The 15,037-nt window shown below is 48.1% G+C and overlaps 1 protein-coding gene across 2 annotated transcripts; it reads right to left on the bottom strand.

The window, feature by feature from the left end:
• Positions 1-191: 191 nt before the first annotated feature.
• Positions 192-14,792, bottom strand: LOC133453135 (UDP-glucuronosyltransferase 1A1-like). Of its 2 annotated transcripts, none has more exons than XM_061733018.1 (9): positions 14,182-14,792; positions 9,931-9,994; positions 9,710-9,858; positions 7,603-7,730; positions 7,426-7,519; positions 7,172-7,297; positions 3,241-3,328; positions 2,928-3,147; positions 192-494 (listed from the first exon to the last, which is right to left on the bottom strand). In XM_061733018.1, exons 1-9 carry the CDS (start codon positions 14,698-14,700, stop codon positions 224-226), a joined length of 1,659 nt encoding a protein of 552 aa, XP_061589002.1. In that variant the 5' UTR covers positions 14,701-14,792; the 3' UTR covers positions 192-223. The 2 variants fall into 2 exon arrangements, with proteins under 2 accessions (XP_061589002.1, XP_061589003.1); XM_061733019.1 differs by having other exon boundaries at positions 408-542; positions 2,896-3,147.
• Positions 14,793-15,037: the final 245 nt, after the last annotated feature.

The following is a 15,037-nucleotide window of genomic DNA, read 5'->3' as shown; positions in this document are numbered from 1 at the left end:
TTTACTTGAAACAGGTGAAAATTGTCAAATAAGTAATTTTTCTGGTGATGACTCTAAATGTTGAAATATCAGTAAAACCACATTCATTGATGAAATGACATAAGGGATGGAAAGGGGGGATGGCAGTTTTACAGGGGGGGATGATTTGGACCGTTTTTATTTCAGGGGGGGGTGCCGTCCCCCCTCATCCCCCCTCAACTCCCCTCAACTCCAGTACTGGATCTCAGTCCTGCTTCCTCTTCCTGCTCAGTGTCTGCAGGCACAGCTTCAGACATTTTGCTGCCACTATTCCAACCAGCAGCACCACAGCAGCCAGCAGTGCTATCACATCCAGGCAGAAGTACTGGAACCAGTTGAGGTCGTGAACTGCTGATCTGAGGTGCTTTGCTCCTTTGTGTCGCATCACAAACTCTGTCCAGTACACGGAAAGATCCAGTGGGTCGATCACGCGGTCGTTATGAAGCGCTGACAGCTCCTGCACTTTCTCCCTGTACCTGAAGACACACAGGTGGGGGATGAGAAGTGAAGCCAGGGAGCCTGAGGCCACGTTCACACAGAGGGTATTTACAAAAACGGACATTTCCCCCTCTACGTTTTGAAAAATACCATCATTTACACGAACCTGCATACATACTGTTAAGGTGCTATGAGCAGCCAAACCTACAGGGGGCAGTGTAACGAGAAGATAAAGTCATGCTAGCCAATCAGAATCCTGGAAAAAAACATCAACAAATGACACGAGTAACTTCCAGTTACTTCCAAGATGAACCAGAGTCTTTGGTTTGGAGTGACAGAGAAGTGGAGTTACTTTTAAGTGTGACGTTAGAATATAAAACAGGTAAAATACAAGAAACTATTGACGGTGGCCAAATATGGAGGTAGATTTGTGTCTTAATTATTTAAGAAAAAAAAATGAACAATCAATAAAAATGATTTCAATCAAAGAAAAAAAATGAATGCAAAAGAATATTTGAGCCTCATAAAAATGCATTTGAACACTTTTTCTTTGATTGGAAATGTTTTCTTTGATAGAAGTGAAGTTTTTTTAGTTTGAAGCAACTTTTTTGATTGAAGTATTGTTGTTTTGTGTTTGGACCATATTATGGGTAGGACATTTGTGTATTTATCATTTAATCAAAAAAGAAGTTGCTTCAAAAAGAAAAAAAAAAAAATTTTTAATGAAAAAATATCACTAATAAAAAAAACTTTGTGAAGTGAAACTGACAGAGAGTTCTGTGTGCTCGTGATCTTGAGAGTTCTGTGTGCTCGTGATCTTGCGAGTTCATTCTTCCAAGAACGACTAGCAAGAACGTACTCTCCAAGAACACAAGCCTATTCTTTGCATTCTTTGTATTGAGAAAGGCCCATAGTCTCTCCAGCGTGTCCTGGGTCTTCCCCGGGGTCTCCTCCCGATGGGACATGCCTGGAACACCTCCCTAGGGAGGAGGGACATGCCTGGAACTCACCTCCCTAGGGAGGAGGGACATGCCTGGAATTCACCTCCCTAGGAAGGAGGGACATGCCTGGAACTCACCTCCCTAGGAAGGAGGGACATGCCTGGAACTCACCTCCCTAGGAAGGAGGGACATGCCTGGAACTCACCTCCCTAGGAAGGAGGGACATGCCTGGAACTCACCTCTCTAGGAAGGAGGGACATGCCTGGAACTCACCTCCCTAGGAAGGAGGGACATGCCTGGAACTCACCTCCCTAGGGAGGAGGGACATGCCTGGAACTCCTCCCTAGGGAGGAGGGACATGCCTGGAACTCCTCCTTAGGGAGGAGGGACATGCCTGGAACTCCTCCCTAGGGAGGAGGGACAGGCCTGGAACTCACCTCCCTAAGGAGGAGGGACATGCCTGGAACTCACCTCCCTAGGGAGGAGGGACATGCCTGGAACTCACCTCCCTAGGAAGGAGGGACATGCCTGGAACTCACCTCCCTAGGGAGGAGGGACATGCCTGGAACTCACCTCCCTAGGGAGGAGGGACATGCCTAGAACACCTCCCTAGGGAGGAGGGACATGCCTGGAACTCCTCCCTAGGGAGGAGGGACATGCCTGGAACTCCTCCCTAGGGAGGAGGGACATGCCTGGAACTCCTCCCTAGGGAGGAGGGACATGCCTGGAACTCCCTAGGGAGGAGGGACATGCCTGGAACTCCTCCCTAGGGAGGAGGGACATGCCTGGAACTCCTCCCTAGGGAGGAGGGACATGCCTGGAACACCTCCCTTGGGAGGAGGGACATGCCTGGAACTCCTCCCTAGGGATGAGGGACATGCCTGGAACTCCTCCCTAGGGAGGAGGGACATGCCTGGAACACCTCCCTAGGGAGGCGTCCAGGAGGCATCCGGTACAGATGCCCAAGCCACCTCAGCTGACTCCTCATGTGAAGGAGCAGCGGCTCGACTCCGAGCTCCTCCCGAGTAACCGAACTCCTCACCCCACCTATAAGGGAGCGATATCTTAAAAACTAAAGCAGCACAAACGAAATGTCTTTCTGCACAAACGATTGAGAATATTTTCACTGAGTTTTGTGTGGGGTGGCGGGGCAGCTTCACGCAGGTCTTGCTGGCTACCATAACTTGCTTGTCAGAAAGACGTGGTTGGTGTAGACACCTGTCACTCAAACATGCCTGACCAATGGGGAAGCATCCGCCCACTGCGGGATGTTTGTGTCAAAATGATTCAATCAAAAAAAAAACAAACTTCAAAACCTTTTTCACTTCAATCAAAAAAAATAAATCACTTCAAATCGAAAAAAATATTTCAAATAAAAAAAAAAAGTGTTCAAATGCAGCTTGACTTATTGTCAAACTGATCGTTTTTGGTGACTTTGAGCTTCGTTTTAAACGCATGAAAACACCACAGATTTTACTACGTGTAAACGGAGACTGAGTTAGATGAAACTGTGAGTAACATGAGCATCACCTGGCGTCGTTGATGACCTCAGTAAGTCCCTGCAGCAGGCTCTCTGCGCTCACAGTAGTAATATCCAACACCAGTCCTGCTCCTCTGCTTGCTATCTTCTGCGCATTGTCGAGTTGGTCGCCGGCGACCGGCATCATCAGCATCGGAGCAGCGTGACACAAACCCTCAAACAGACCATGAGAGCCAGCGTGAGTGATGAAAGCTCGAACTCCAGGATGTGCTAAAACCACACAAGCAAAGTTCCCAGGGGTTCTCAGACATGAGAAGGCATCACGCATGGTGTTTCAGGATGTGTTGCAGCGCAGCGACACACCTAGGAGGTCGTTCTGAGGAACCCACTCCATCATCTTCACGTTGCCTGGCATGTTGTCAGGAATCTTCCCACTGTACCTCCAGATTACCTGTCAGGGAGCAGGTAAAGTTTTAGTTTGGCTAGAAACTCCATGAGTTAGTCAGCTGGTTTCATATTAGAGCCGTGTGTTGGTATCACTTATTTGGCTGAGCCAAGTATAACCGGGATTAGATATCAGTTTCCGGTCCACACACACATGTGAACATAGCCACTTTGGGAGCCTCACACACAAGAGCTCCATCCATCCATCCATCGTCCGCCGCTTATCCATTCCCGGGTCGCGGGGTCAGCAGCCTCAGCAGAGATGCCCAGACTTCCTTCACCCCAGACACTTCCTCCAGCTCTTCCTCCAGCTCCTCCGAGGGGAGTCCGAGGCGTTCCCAGGCCAGCCTAGAGACATAGTCTCTCCAGCGTGTCCTGGGTCTTCCCCGGGGTCTCCTCCCGGTGGGACATGCCTGGAACACCTCCCTAGGGAGGAGGGTCATGCCTGGAACTCCTCCCTAGGGAGGAGGGACATGCCTGGAACACCTCCCTAGGGAGGAGGGACATGCCTGGAACACCTCCCTAGGGAGGCGTCCAGGAGGATCCGGTACAGATGTCCAAGCCACCTCAGCTGACTCCTCTCAATGTGAAGGAGCAGCGGCTCGACTCCGAGCTCCTCCCGGGTGACCGAACTCCTCACCCTATCTCTAAGGGAGCGTCCAGCCACCCTGCGGAGGAAACTCATCTCTAAGGGAGCGTCCAGCCACCCTGCGGAGGAAACTCATCTCTAAGGGAGCGTCCAGCCACCCTGCGGAGGAAACTCATCTCGCCGCTTGTATCCGCGATCTCGTCCTCTCGGTCACTATCCAAAGTTCATGACCATAGGTGAGGGTAGGGGCGTAGATTGACCGGTAAATCGAGAGCTTCGCCTTTCAACTCAGCTCCTTCTTCACCACGACGGTCCAGTACATCGACCACATAACTGCGGACGCTGCACCGAACCGTCTGTCAATCTCACGCTCCATCGTTCCCTCACTCGTGAACAAGACCCCGAGATACTTGAACTCCTCCACCTGAGGCAGGACTTCTCCACCCACCCGGAGAAGGAACACCACCCTTTCCCGGTGGAGAACCATGGCCTCGGTCTTGGAGGTGCTGATTCTCATCCCTGCCACGTCGCACTCGGCCGCAAACTGCCCCAGCACATGCTGAAGGTCCCGGTCCGATAAAGCCAACAGGACAACGTCATCTGAGACGAAATCCTGTGGTTCCCAAACCGGATCCCCTCCGGCCCCTGGCTGCGCTTAGAAATCCTGTCCATAAAAATTATGAACAGGGAACACACGGGAGCTGACGCTGCCTAAATGCATCGAGCTGCAACCATTTGATCGCTTGGTTGGATATTTAAAGACCAAAAAATTAGATGCGGACTACTAAATAATGATCTTTAAGCTCCAAGTCTTTATTAGTAAACGATCTAATAGAGACCAGGGGCCTCATGTACACAGAGTGCGTGGATTTCAACGTGAATCTGTGCGTGGAATTCTTGCGTACGGAAAAATAAATTCTGATTTTCTCAAAACTGTGCGTACGCCCAAATCCATGCAGGTTCCTTTGAACATCACAATCAACGGGGATTTGAGCGCACATGCACAACACTCCTCCCTCCCTCAAATACATATGTTTGAATATGATAATGAGGATAATTATCCATTAAAAGCCGCTCATCTTAACAAGGAACTTGCAAGAACAAGTAAAACAATTAAAAAAAAAAAAAATCAGCCGTGAGCAGCAGACAGTCCTGTCAAAAGTTGAGGCCTGGAAAAAATTATATATTTGGGGGCATTTCTTCCGACTTAAGCTGCATTGCATTATGGGGATTGTTGTACTTTGCTTTGTGTTGCGTTCCGTGAAGAGTTGTGGATTTATTATGATCGTAAGGGTTTGTGAATGTTTATGGGCAGCGTTAGTGCATCATTACACTCCTTTTCTTGTTTGTATTTTAAGAACCAACACCAGAACTTAAGTTTTTGGACGAAAAACGGCATATGGATGTTGAAAGCGATAATCTTAAATTATTTTTCAATTCTCTCCTAGAATCGATGGCTATCTCACAAAAAGATGATAAACCAACGCACTGTTTTAATCATACCCCGGATCTCGTTCTCACCTACGGTGTTGAACCCAATAATCTGTTGGTGTCGCCTGTAAACTCACTCTTAAGGCGGATTTAAGGTTCTGCGTTAAACCAACGCAGAGCCTACGTCGTTGCCGTGACGCCATCGTGAACCTTCGGACTTCTCCGTCACTCCATTTCTCCACAGTGCAATCCCCCCCAGAGCACTAGTTGATACTTTGTTTAGCTTCCGGTTTTTCCGGTCACAGTAAATCAAAGAGATAAGGACAACTATTGTGCAAAAAACCAAAACAACCAAAAAAAAAAAAAAATCACACACACGAAGAAAAGAGCGCTGAAAGTTCACGACTGCTTCACGAACCGGAACTGGAAATGCGTTGCTACCAAGCAAACCAATCACAGCCCTCTCGGTCTGCGTTGGGTCTGCGTCGCCTCGACGCGTAGTTCCATTTTTGGGAGGTGCAGGTCAGGCTATGGCGTAGGCTACGGAGAGTAGTGCAAAGCAGTGCAACTGTGAGAAACCTTGGTGTTGTTTTCGATCAGGATTTGTCGTTTAAATTTAAATTTATATTAATCAGGTTTGTAAAACAGCATTTTTCCATCTCCGTAATATTGCAAAGATTAGGAAAATCCTCTCGCAGAATGATGCAGAAAAACTAGTTGATGCGTTTGTATCTTCTAGACTGGATTACTGTAATGTGTTATTAGCAGGATGTCCAAGTAATTTGCTGAATAGGCTCCAGCTGATCCAGAATGCAGAAGCGCGAGTGCTGACAGGAATCAGCAGGAGAGACCACGTCTCTCCAGCGTTAGCGTCGCTCCATTGGTTACCCGTAAAATTCAGAATCCAATTTAAAATTGTATTACTTGCGTATAAAGCCCAAAACGGCTTAGCTTCGCAGTATTTACAAGATTTGATAGTGCCTTAGGTTCCTGGCAGAGCTCTCCGTTCTCAGAGTGCAGGTGTACTCGTAGTTCCTAGAGTATCTAAATGTAGATTTGGAGGGCGGGCGTTCTGCTATCAGGCACCGTTACTATGAAACCAACTTCCAATCTGGGTTAAGGAGGCTGACACCACCTCCACCTTTAAAACTAAACTTAAAACCTTTCTGTTTAGTAAAGACTATAGTTAGTGTTAGTAAACCTGTAGTTAGTGTTTAGTAAATCTCTAGTTAGTGTTTAGTAAACCTCTAGTTAGTGTTAGTAAACCTCTAGTTAGTGTTAGTAAACCTCTAGCTGGTGTTAGTAAACCTCTAGTTAGTGTAAACTCTAGTGTATTAGAGTCAGTAGTCATAGCTGCAGCTGCAGGACCAGACTAGAGCTTCATCCTAGATATGCTGCTACAGAGATACTCTGCTACAGAGCTACGCTGCTATAGAGCTACGTTGCTATAGAGCTACGCCGCTATAGAGCTACGCCGCTATAGAGCTACGCCGCTATAGAGCTACGTTGCTGTAGAGCTACGTTGCTATAGAGCTACGTTGCTATAGAGCTACGCTGCTATAGAGCTACACTGTTATAGAGCCACGCTGCTATAGAGCTACGCTGCTATAGAACTACGCTGCAGGGGACACCAACATGATCCACTGAGCGGTGCCCATCACCCCTCCTTCTCTTTCCTTTGTCAGTTATTAATTAGAAGTATCTCATCACCATCATTGTTCTCCATTGTTCTTGTAGTTTGTTGTGCTGGGCTGCCCCCACCCCCCTTGTTGAAGAAAAGGTCAACAGAATAAATGGCATGTTAGAATATGTTAATAAACGTTCCTCTACCTTCTGTGGTATCTGTTTGAAGGCTTCTAGAAAGGTAGAAGTTCTCTCCTCTGGGAACTCTGACACCATGGAGCCCAGAGTGAACACCACAAACCCATGCGGTCCTGACACCCACGGCGTTAAATCCTGCAAACATGCACACATACAAGAACTCTGCATTTACGCTCTTAGTTTCTCTCAGTCCCCATGCTTTTTAACAGAAGCAGAGGAAAACCTGCATTATCAACTGGAACCTGAAAACACCAGGATCTTACGTCTGGAAGAGGATTTCTCACGTGGCAGTTGATTCCACCGACCGGGATGACATTAGGCATGAGAGGGCGTGGGTACTCCAGTATGAAGTCTATCCTGCATCACAAGATACTGAAACTCTAAGAATATTTAAAAGAAACCTCAAAAACTGAATAAATAAAAGACTTCTGTGCATTTACCTCAGTAGCCAGATATCAGAGTGGGACAGCACCTCTGCTATGCCCACCTTTTCTCCCAGGAACTGGTGCGCTATCTCATCAAAGTGCCAGTACACCACTCGACATAACAGCGGCTCCACTAAAGCCACCTGCGTGTCACAATCACCACAAGAAAATACACATGTGGACGTGTGCAACGCAAAGGTTAGTGTTCCCTCATAATCCTGTGTTTCATGCAAAATGTAGAGTTAAAGGAGGGTCCACAGTTCCTCTTCTACCTCTGCTGTCATTTCTTTGAGTGTATTTCTGATCATTTCATATTCTAACCTGGAGGGGAATTTGATCGGGTGTGTACTTCTGGGAAGTTTAGCAAGTTTAGCTTGTCTAAGATGTTCGCCTGTGTCTTTCTTTCTTAACATTGTGTGAACACACATCTCAACAATCCAGACCCGCCAATGTTTAAAATGTCAGTTTTGCCAGTAGTCTGGACACATGCTGATGATCTGGTTATGAAGGGCTGACAATTAGGTGCATCTGTTTACAACTAACCCTCTCACCCCGTAGAAAAGCTTGAAGCATTACTCACATGCATTACTTAGCATTACTCACGTGATTATTTTTTTTCTTTTTATCTTTTTCTGATTAAATATGTAATTACATACTGAAACAAAACTAGATTAAATGAGGGGGGCACTATCTTTAGTAGGAAAGTATGGTAAGGTGCTGGATGAAACCATCAACTATTAAAAAAAATGTCATTTCTTTCACATTTGTATTTTTGAGGAAATTGCTGATCTGTTTACCTCTGTGGACATTGCGCAGTCCTTCCACAAAGTAATCATGACCAGCTCAAACTTTTTTTTCTTTCATATGAGCTGTTTTTCCTTCTTTAAAAAGGCCTTGAAGACTTTAAAAAAAATACAAGTCAGTTTTTACAGTTTTACTATTAAACTGGAAAAACAATCATGTAAATGGTAGTTTTACTTAAAGGGGACCTATTATGAAAAACAGGTTTTTTCTTGCCATAACATATATAAAGTGGTCTCCCCTCAGCCTGCCAACTCAGAGAAGGAGGAAAGCAACCAAATTCTTCAGTGTCTGTACAGCCGCCCAGATGATCGTCCAGTGTGATGTGGATCTACGAGCCAATAAGATTCTGCACACTTTCGTTACGTAACCAAAATGCAAACCACGCCCACAACTAACCACCGTGTCCTAACTGCATGAGAGCGTCCGACTATCGCGTAGCACTGCGTGACACTGGACGCTCTCTGTCCATCTCCCTCTAGCAGCTGCCACTTTATTGAGGTTTTTGTAGTGAAATGAGGAGGAATCATAGAGATAACTTCTCATTTCAACTAACTGGATCAGCCGTTCCTCATCCATGACCGTTTCCTACAGCTTCCAACCGGCTTTCAACGCGAGCGGCAGGAAGAAAATAGAAGCAGGGCGTCCGACAAATGTTCAGCTCAAAACGGCGCGCCGTGTCGCGCTGCGCAGCGCTGCGTCGCTCGCGGCCAGTTAGGACAGTCCAATAGAACATAAAGCAATGGAATTGATTTTGTCGCTAACGCTCACTTGCATCCAATTCAGTTAGGACACGGTGTAATGATAACTCCGCCGGCTGGAGCTTCCGCCAATTTTTCGTAGCGGTGTATGGCGTCATTCAGGCAGCCAATCAGCACAGAGCCTCATTATCATAGCCCCGCCCACTCAGAATCCTGCATAGAGAAGGAGGTTGGAAACGGTAAAGATAAAGACATGGTTTAGAGGCTGAATTTCTAATTTATTTAGCAAAAACAATCAAAAGCTTGTTTTTAAGACATTCAAGGCCTGTTAAAAATAGGTATTAGATGCCATAATAGGTCCCCTTTAATACAACTAAGTGGATCATCCAAACTCATGCATATCCTAAAAAAATTTAGTTTAACCTGCCCTAACTGATTTGAGTAAAAATAAACTAACTTGACTTGAATAATTAACTGAAGACGTTTAACTTTGTGAAATAATATGTTGGTAAAAGATAAATTAGATGTTTAAAATGTGTAGCTTGAATCAAAAGTTAACAAATAAATGTAATGTGTTAAAAATAATAAACTAGATAATCTCTTTTTGTGCACGACCTCACCAAGGTGTTGATAACTCTTTCCTTGAAGTTCATCCTGTCTGTGTTTTGAGTGAAAAAGCGAGGCACGTATGAGGCTGGGGAGGGGCAGCCTGCAGCTTTCATGTCCAGGGAGCAGGGGATCCCTCGGAGCAGGTTGATGGTGGGAAGACCTGGAGGTGGAGGCGGCTGGTCAGGAAACACACGGCTGCACAAACACACAATCCAAATTCAAGCAAACTCACCTAATTTCCGAGCTATTAATGAGCCTGTTGGCACCATAGGATCTGTCAAGACGGCATCGAAGCGCTGTGACGAGGAAGCAGGAGAACAGTGATTAGAGGCCAGCTGTCTATCAACGGCACTGCAAGTGGATTTTCTTTCATTGAAAACATCCATCCATCCATCCATCCAACCATCCATCCATTTTCCGCCGCTTATCCGTTCCCGGGTCGCGGGGCAGCAGTCTCAACAGAGATGCCCAGACTTCCTTCACCCCAGACACTTCCTCCAGTTCTTCCTCCATCTCTTCCTCCAGCTCCTCCCTCGCCTTTCGATTCAGCTCCTTCTTCACCACGACGGTCCGGTACATCGACCGCATAACTGCGGACGCTGCACCGAACTGTCAATCTCACGCTCCATCGTTCCCTCACTCGTGAACAACTCGGTTTTGGAGGTGCCGATTCTCATCCCTACCGCGTCACACTCGGCCTCAAACCGCCCCAGCACATGCTGAAGGTCCCGGTCCGATGAAGCCAACAGGACAACGTCATCCGCAAAAAGCAGAGATGAAATCCTGAGGTTCCCAAACCGGATCCCCTCCGGCCCCTGGCTGCGCCTAGAAATCCTGTCCATAAAAATTATGAACAGGACCGGTGACAAAGGGCAGCCCTGCCGGAGTCCAACATGCACCGGGAACAAGTCTGATCTACTGCCGGCAATGCGAACCAGACTCCTGCTCCGATCATACAGAGACCGGACAGCCCATAATAGAGGGCCCCGGACTCCATACTCACTGAGCACCCCCCACAGAATGGCACGAGGGACACGGTCAAAATGCCTTCTCCAGATCCACAAAACACATGTAGAATTCCCATGAACCCTCGAGCACCCTGCAGAGGGTGTAGAGCTGGTCCAGTGTTCCCCGACCGGGACGAAAACCGCATTGTTCCTGCTGAATCCGAGGTTCAACTATCGGCTGTAATCTCCTCTCTAGTACCCTGGCGTAGCCTTTCCCGGGGAGGCTGAGAAGTGTGATCCCCCTGTAGTTGGAACACACTCTCCGGTCCCCCCTTTTTAAAAAGAGGGACCACCACCCCGGTTTGCCACCCCAGCAGCACTGTCCCCTTCCTCCATGCAATGTCGCAGAGGCGTGTCAACCAAGACAGCCCTACGACATCCAGAGACTTGAGGTACTCAGGGTGAATCTCATCCACCCCCGGTGCCACTGAGGAGCTTATGAACCACCTCGGTGACCTCGGCTTGGGTGATGGATGAGCACGCCCCAGAGTCCCCACTCTCTGCTTCCTCAGTGGAAGGCATGTCAGTCAGGTTGAGGAGATCCTTGAAGTATTCCTTCCACCGTCCGACGATGTCCCCAGTCGAGGTCAACAGCTCCCCACCCACACCATAAACGGTGCCGGCAGAGTACTGCTTCCCCTTTCTGAGGCGCGGAACGATCCTCCAGAATTTCCTCGAGGCCGACCGAAAGTCTTCCTCCATGGCCTCCCTGAACTCCTCCCAGACCAGAGTTTTTGCCTCCAGAACTGCCCGAGCCGCGGCTAGCTTGGCCTGCCGGTACCCATCTACTGCGTCGGGAGTCCCACAGGCCAACATAGCCCGGTAGGACTTCTTCTTCAGTCTGACGGCATCCTTTACTTCCAGTGTCCACCACCGGGTTCTAGGATTGCCGCCACGACAGGCACCGTAGATCTTGCAACCAGAACTTTGAGCTGCCGCGTCGACAATGGAGGCAGAAAACATGGTCCACTCGGACTCAATGTCCCCCGCCTCCCCCGGGATCTGAGAGAAGCTCTCTCGGAGGTGAGAGTTGAAGATGTCCCTGACAGAGGGCTCGGCCAGACGTTCCCAACAGACCCTCACAATCCGTTTGGGTCTGCCCGGTCTGTCCAACCTCCTTCTCCGCCAGCGCATCCAACTCACCACCAGATGGTGATCAGTTGACAGCTCAGCCCCTCTCTTCACCCGAGTGTCCAAGACAAATCAGATGAAACGACAACAAAGTCGATCATTGACCTCCGGCCTAGGGTGTCCTGGTGCCACGTGCACTGATGGACACCCTTATGTTTGAACATGGTGTTCGTTATGGACAAACCGTGACTAGCACAGAAGTCCAACAACAAAACACCGCTCGGGTTCAGATCTGGGAGGCCGTTCCTCCCAATCACGCCTCTCCAGGTATCACTGTCATTGCCCACGTGAGCGTTGAAGTCCCCCAGTAGAACAATGGAGTCCCCAGTTGGAGCACTATCAAGTACTCCTCCCAGGGACTCCAAGAATGCCGGGTACTCCGCACTGCTGTTCGGCCCGTAGGCACAAACAACAGTGAGAGACCTTTTCCCGACCCGAAGGCGCAGGGAAGCGACCCTCTCGTTCACCGGGGTGAACTCCAACACATGGCGACTGAGCTGGGGGGCTATAACCAAGCCCACACCAGCCCGCCGCCTCTCACCCTGGGCAACTCCAGAGTAGTGGAGGGTCCAGCCCCTTTCAAGGAGCTGGGTTCCAGAGCCCAAGCTATGTGTGGAGGTGAGCCCGACTATCTCTAGCCGGTATCTCTCAACCTCACGCACAAGCTCCGGCTCCTTCCCCCCCAGCGAGGTGACATTCCATGTCCCCACTGTGAGGGTTTTGGTCCAGGGATTGGGTCGTCGAGGCCCCGCCACGACTGCTACCCAGTCCACATGGCACCGGCCTTTCATGGACCTTCCTGCGGGTGGTGGGCCTACGGGAAGGTGGGCCCATGTCGCTGTTTCGGCCTGAGCCCGGCCCCTGCGACCCGGCCACCAGGCGCTCGCCTTCAAGCCCCGACCCCAGGCCTGGCTCCAGGGAGGGGCCCCAGTGACGCTATCCGGGCGACGTAACGGTCCTTGTTCTCTTCTTCCTCATGAATGGCTTTTGTGAACCGCTCTTAGTCTGGCCCATCACCTAGGACCTGTTTGCCATGGGAGACCCTACCAGGGGCGTAATGCCCCCGACAACATAGCTCCTAGGATCAATCGGGCGCACAAACCCCTGCACCACAGTAAGGTGGCGGTTCATTGAAAACAAAGGAAGAAAAAGAAATGAAGACCCTGAACTGGATCTTCATCTTCTTTTTTTGTTCTGGATCTCTGGAAAGCGTCTAGAGATAACATCTGTTGTATTAGACGCTATATAAATAAAATTGAATTGAAATTGAATTGAACTGCTTCATGTGTGTTTGAGGTCATTCATGAAGGAAAAGGGAAAGTTTTCAATCCTACATCAGTAAATATCTTTTGAGCTTTATTTTAAATCACGGTTTGCGTTCTGGTGGACTAACTCAAACGGCTCACTTCCAAACCCAAGCCTTGCTCATGTGCAGTGTTGTGCTAGTTACTGAAAAATAGTAACTAGTTACCATTACTAGTTAATTCATTAAAAAGTAACTCAGTTAGTAACTCAGTTACTTAGACCAAAAAGTAATGCGTTACTATGAAAAGTAACTATTTAGTTACTTAAAAAAAAATATTATTTTAAATGCTCCCATTAATGCCCCTCCAGCCTTCATTTCAGCAGGTCTAAACAGTCTCCCCGCTTCTCAACTTCCTGTGTCAATAACGTTGGTTGCTTAGCAACAAGCTGAGAACGGCCAATGAGCTTCAGCAGCAGCTCAAGAACGGGACCTTTGATAAATTGTTCATTACAGTCTCAGATATAATCAATGGTGCATGTCGGTTTATAAGAATCTTTTTGCCCAGAAGAAAAAAGAGCGTCAACAACGACCATAACTATTTTCTTCTCTGGTAAAAACACACCTGCACCGCGGCTTTAGGAGAAAAAGACGCTACAGAGTAGGGATGCAGCGGCTCAGAAGAGCAGTGGAATACCTGCTGATCTCCACAATTTGAAGCCTTCTATAATAATTGTAAAAAGAATTTCACTTATCACGGGTTCTTTTTGGAACGTAACCGTTTCGAAAAACCAGGGATTACTGTAATGACAATATCTCCACGTTGCGAAACTTGACTCATGACCGATGTTTTTGAATAAACACACACTACATTTCCTCCGGTCTCCGCGTGCGGGGAAAAAAAGCTTCACTGTAGCCAGAAATAACAGAGTAACGCACCGTTTGGTAACGGTAATTGAATTAAAAAAGTAATGCGTTAGATTATTAGTTACCACAAAACTAACGGCGTTACTGTAACGTGTTACTAAATAACGCGTTAGTCCCAACACTGATCATGTGTGAGCAAGGCTTGAATGGATTGGTGTTCCTCCTGTTCACTCACCTGCTGAGCCAGGTGCGAGATGAGGCTGGTATTGAACAGCAGACTCTCAGCAGTCGTGTGAAGAAACCCTCCCACCGTCTGTATGTGAGAGATTTTCTTCTTCACCTTCTCCAAGAACGAGTCCTCAGACTTTTTGATGACGTCCTTGTTCTGTGCTATTAAATTGTCGATGTGTGCCTGATCGTAAGGAACAGGATAAGTCACGGTGTTGAAGTGTTTCCCAGGGCCCATTCGCATGCTGACCTCCGGGATCACCACGGTAACCTCGTGTCCACGCCGACCCAGTTCTTGTGCAATGGCTTTCAGCCCCACCCAGTGGCTTCCATCCATGGGCACCACCAGCAGCTTCCCAGTGAAGCCTGCAGAGGATCCACTCGCAGGACTGCTGTTACCTTCTCTGGCCTTCTTCGTCCTCTCTGGCTCGGAGGAATCTGCAGCAGATCCCGTCTGGCCTGCAGCACCGCTCATTTCCAAAGCCACGTTTAGCAGCAAAATGACGATTACTGACGTCCTCTTCATTGATTCTTCCTCCTAGTTCCCGTATCTGCGCTGAATTTGACAGTGAACGCTTGGTAAAGACCAGAAAGACAGAATGTGGGAGTCTATTATGATCGCTGTGCTGGGAGTGCTCAGTTTCCCCCCTCCGCAGGAATTCCCTCATTAGCGGGTCTGTGTGTTCAAAGTCCGCAGCAACAACTGTCTCCGTCGTCGGTCAGCTCTTCATTTACTCATTACTGAACCAGTTGACACTGTTCCAAAGATTATTTAAGCTGGGCATACACTTTGTGATTTTTTCCATTTCAAATCTTTTTTATTATTTTTCACAATGAATATAAAAGTCACAATGATACATTGA

Source organism: Cololabis saira, chromosome 10, assembly GCF_033807715.1.
Source record: "Cololabis saira isolate AMF1-May2022 chromosome 10, fColSai1.1, whole genome shotgun sequence".
NCBI classification, from domain to species: Eukaryota; Metazoa; Chordata; class Actinopteri; order Beloniformes; family Belonidae; genus Cololabis; species Cololabis saira.
This window is presented reverse-complemented; position numbering and strand designations above follow the sequence as displayed.

Excerpts from the sequence above, each read along its gene's own strand:
- LOC133453135 (XM_061733018.1), bottom strand. The coding sequence starts at position 14,700 with ATGAAGAGGACGTCAGTAATCGTCATTTTGCTGCTAAACGTGGCTTTG. Across the intron at positions 7,298-7,425 it reads TGAGAAATCCTCTTCCAGAC|GATTTAACGCCGTGGGTGTC; the intron begins GTAAGATCCTGG and ends GCATGTTTGCAG. Across the intron at positions 3,329-7,171 it reads TCAAACAGATACCACAGAAG|GTAATCTGGAGGTACAGTGG; the intron begins GTAGAGGAACGT and ends GCTCCCTGACAG.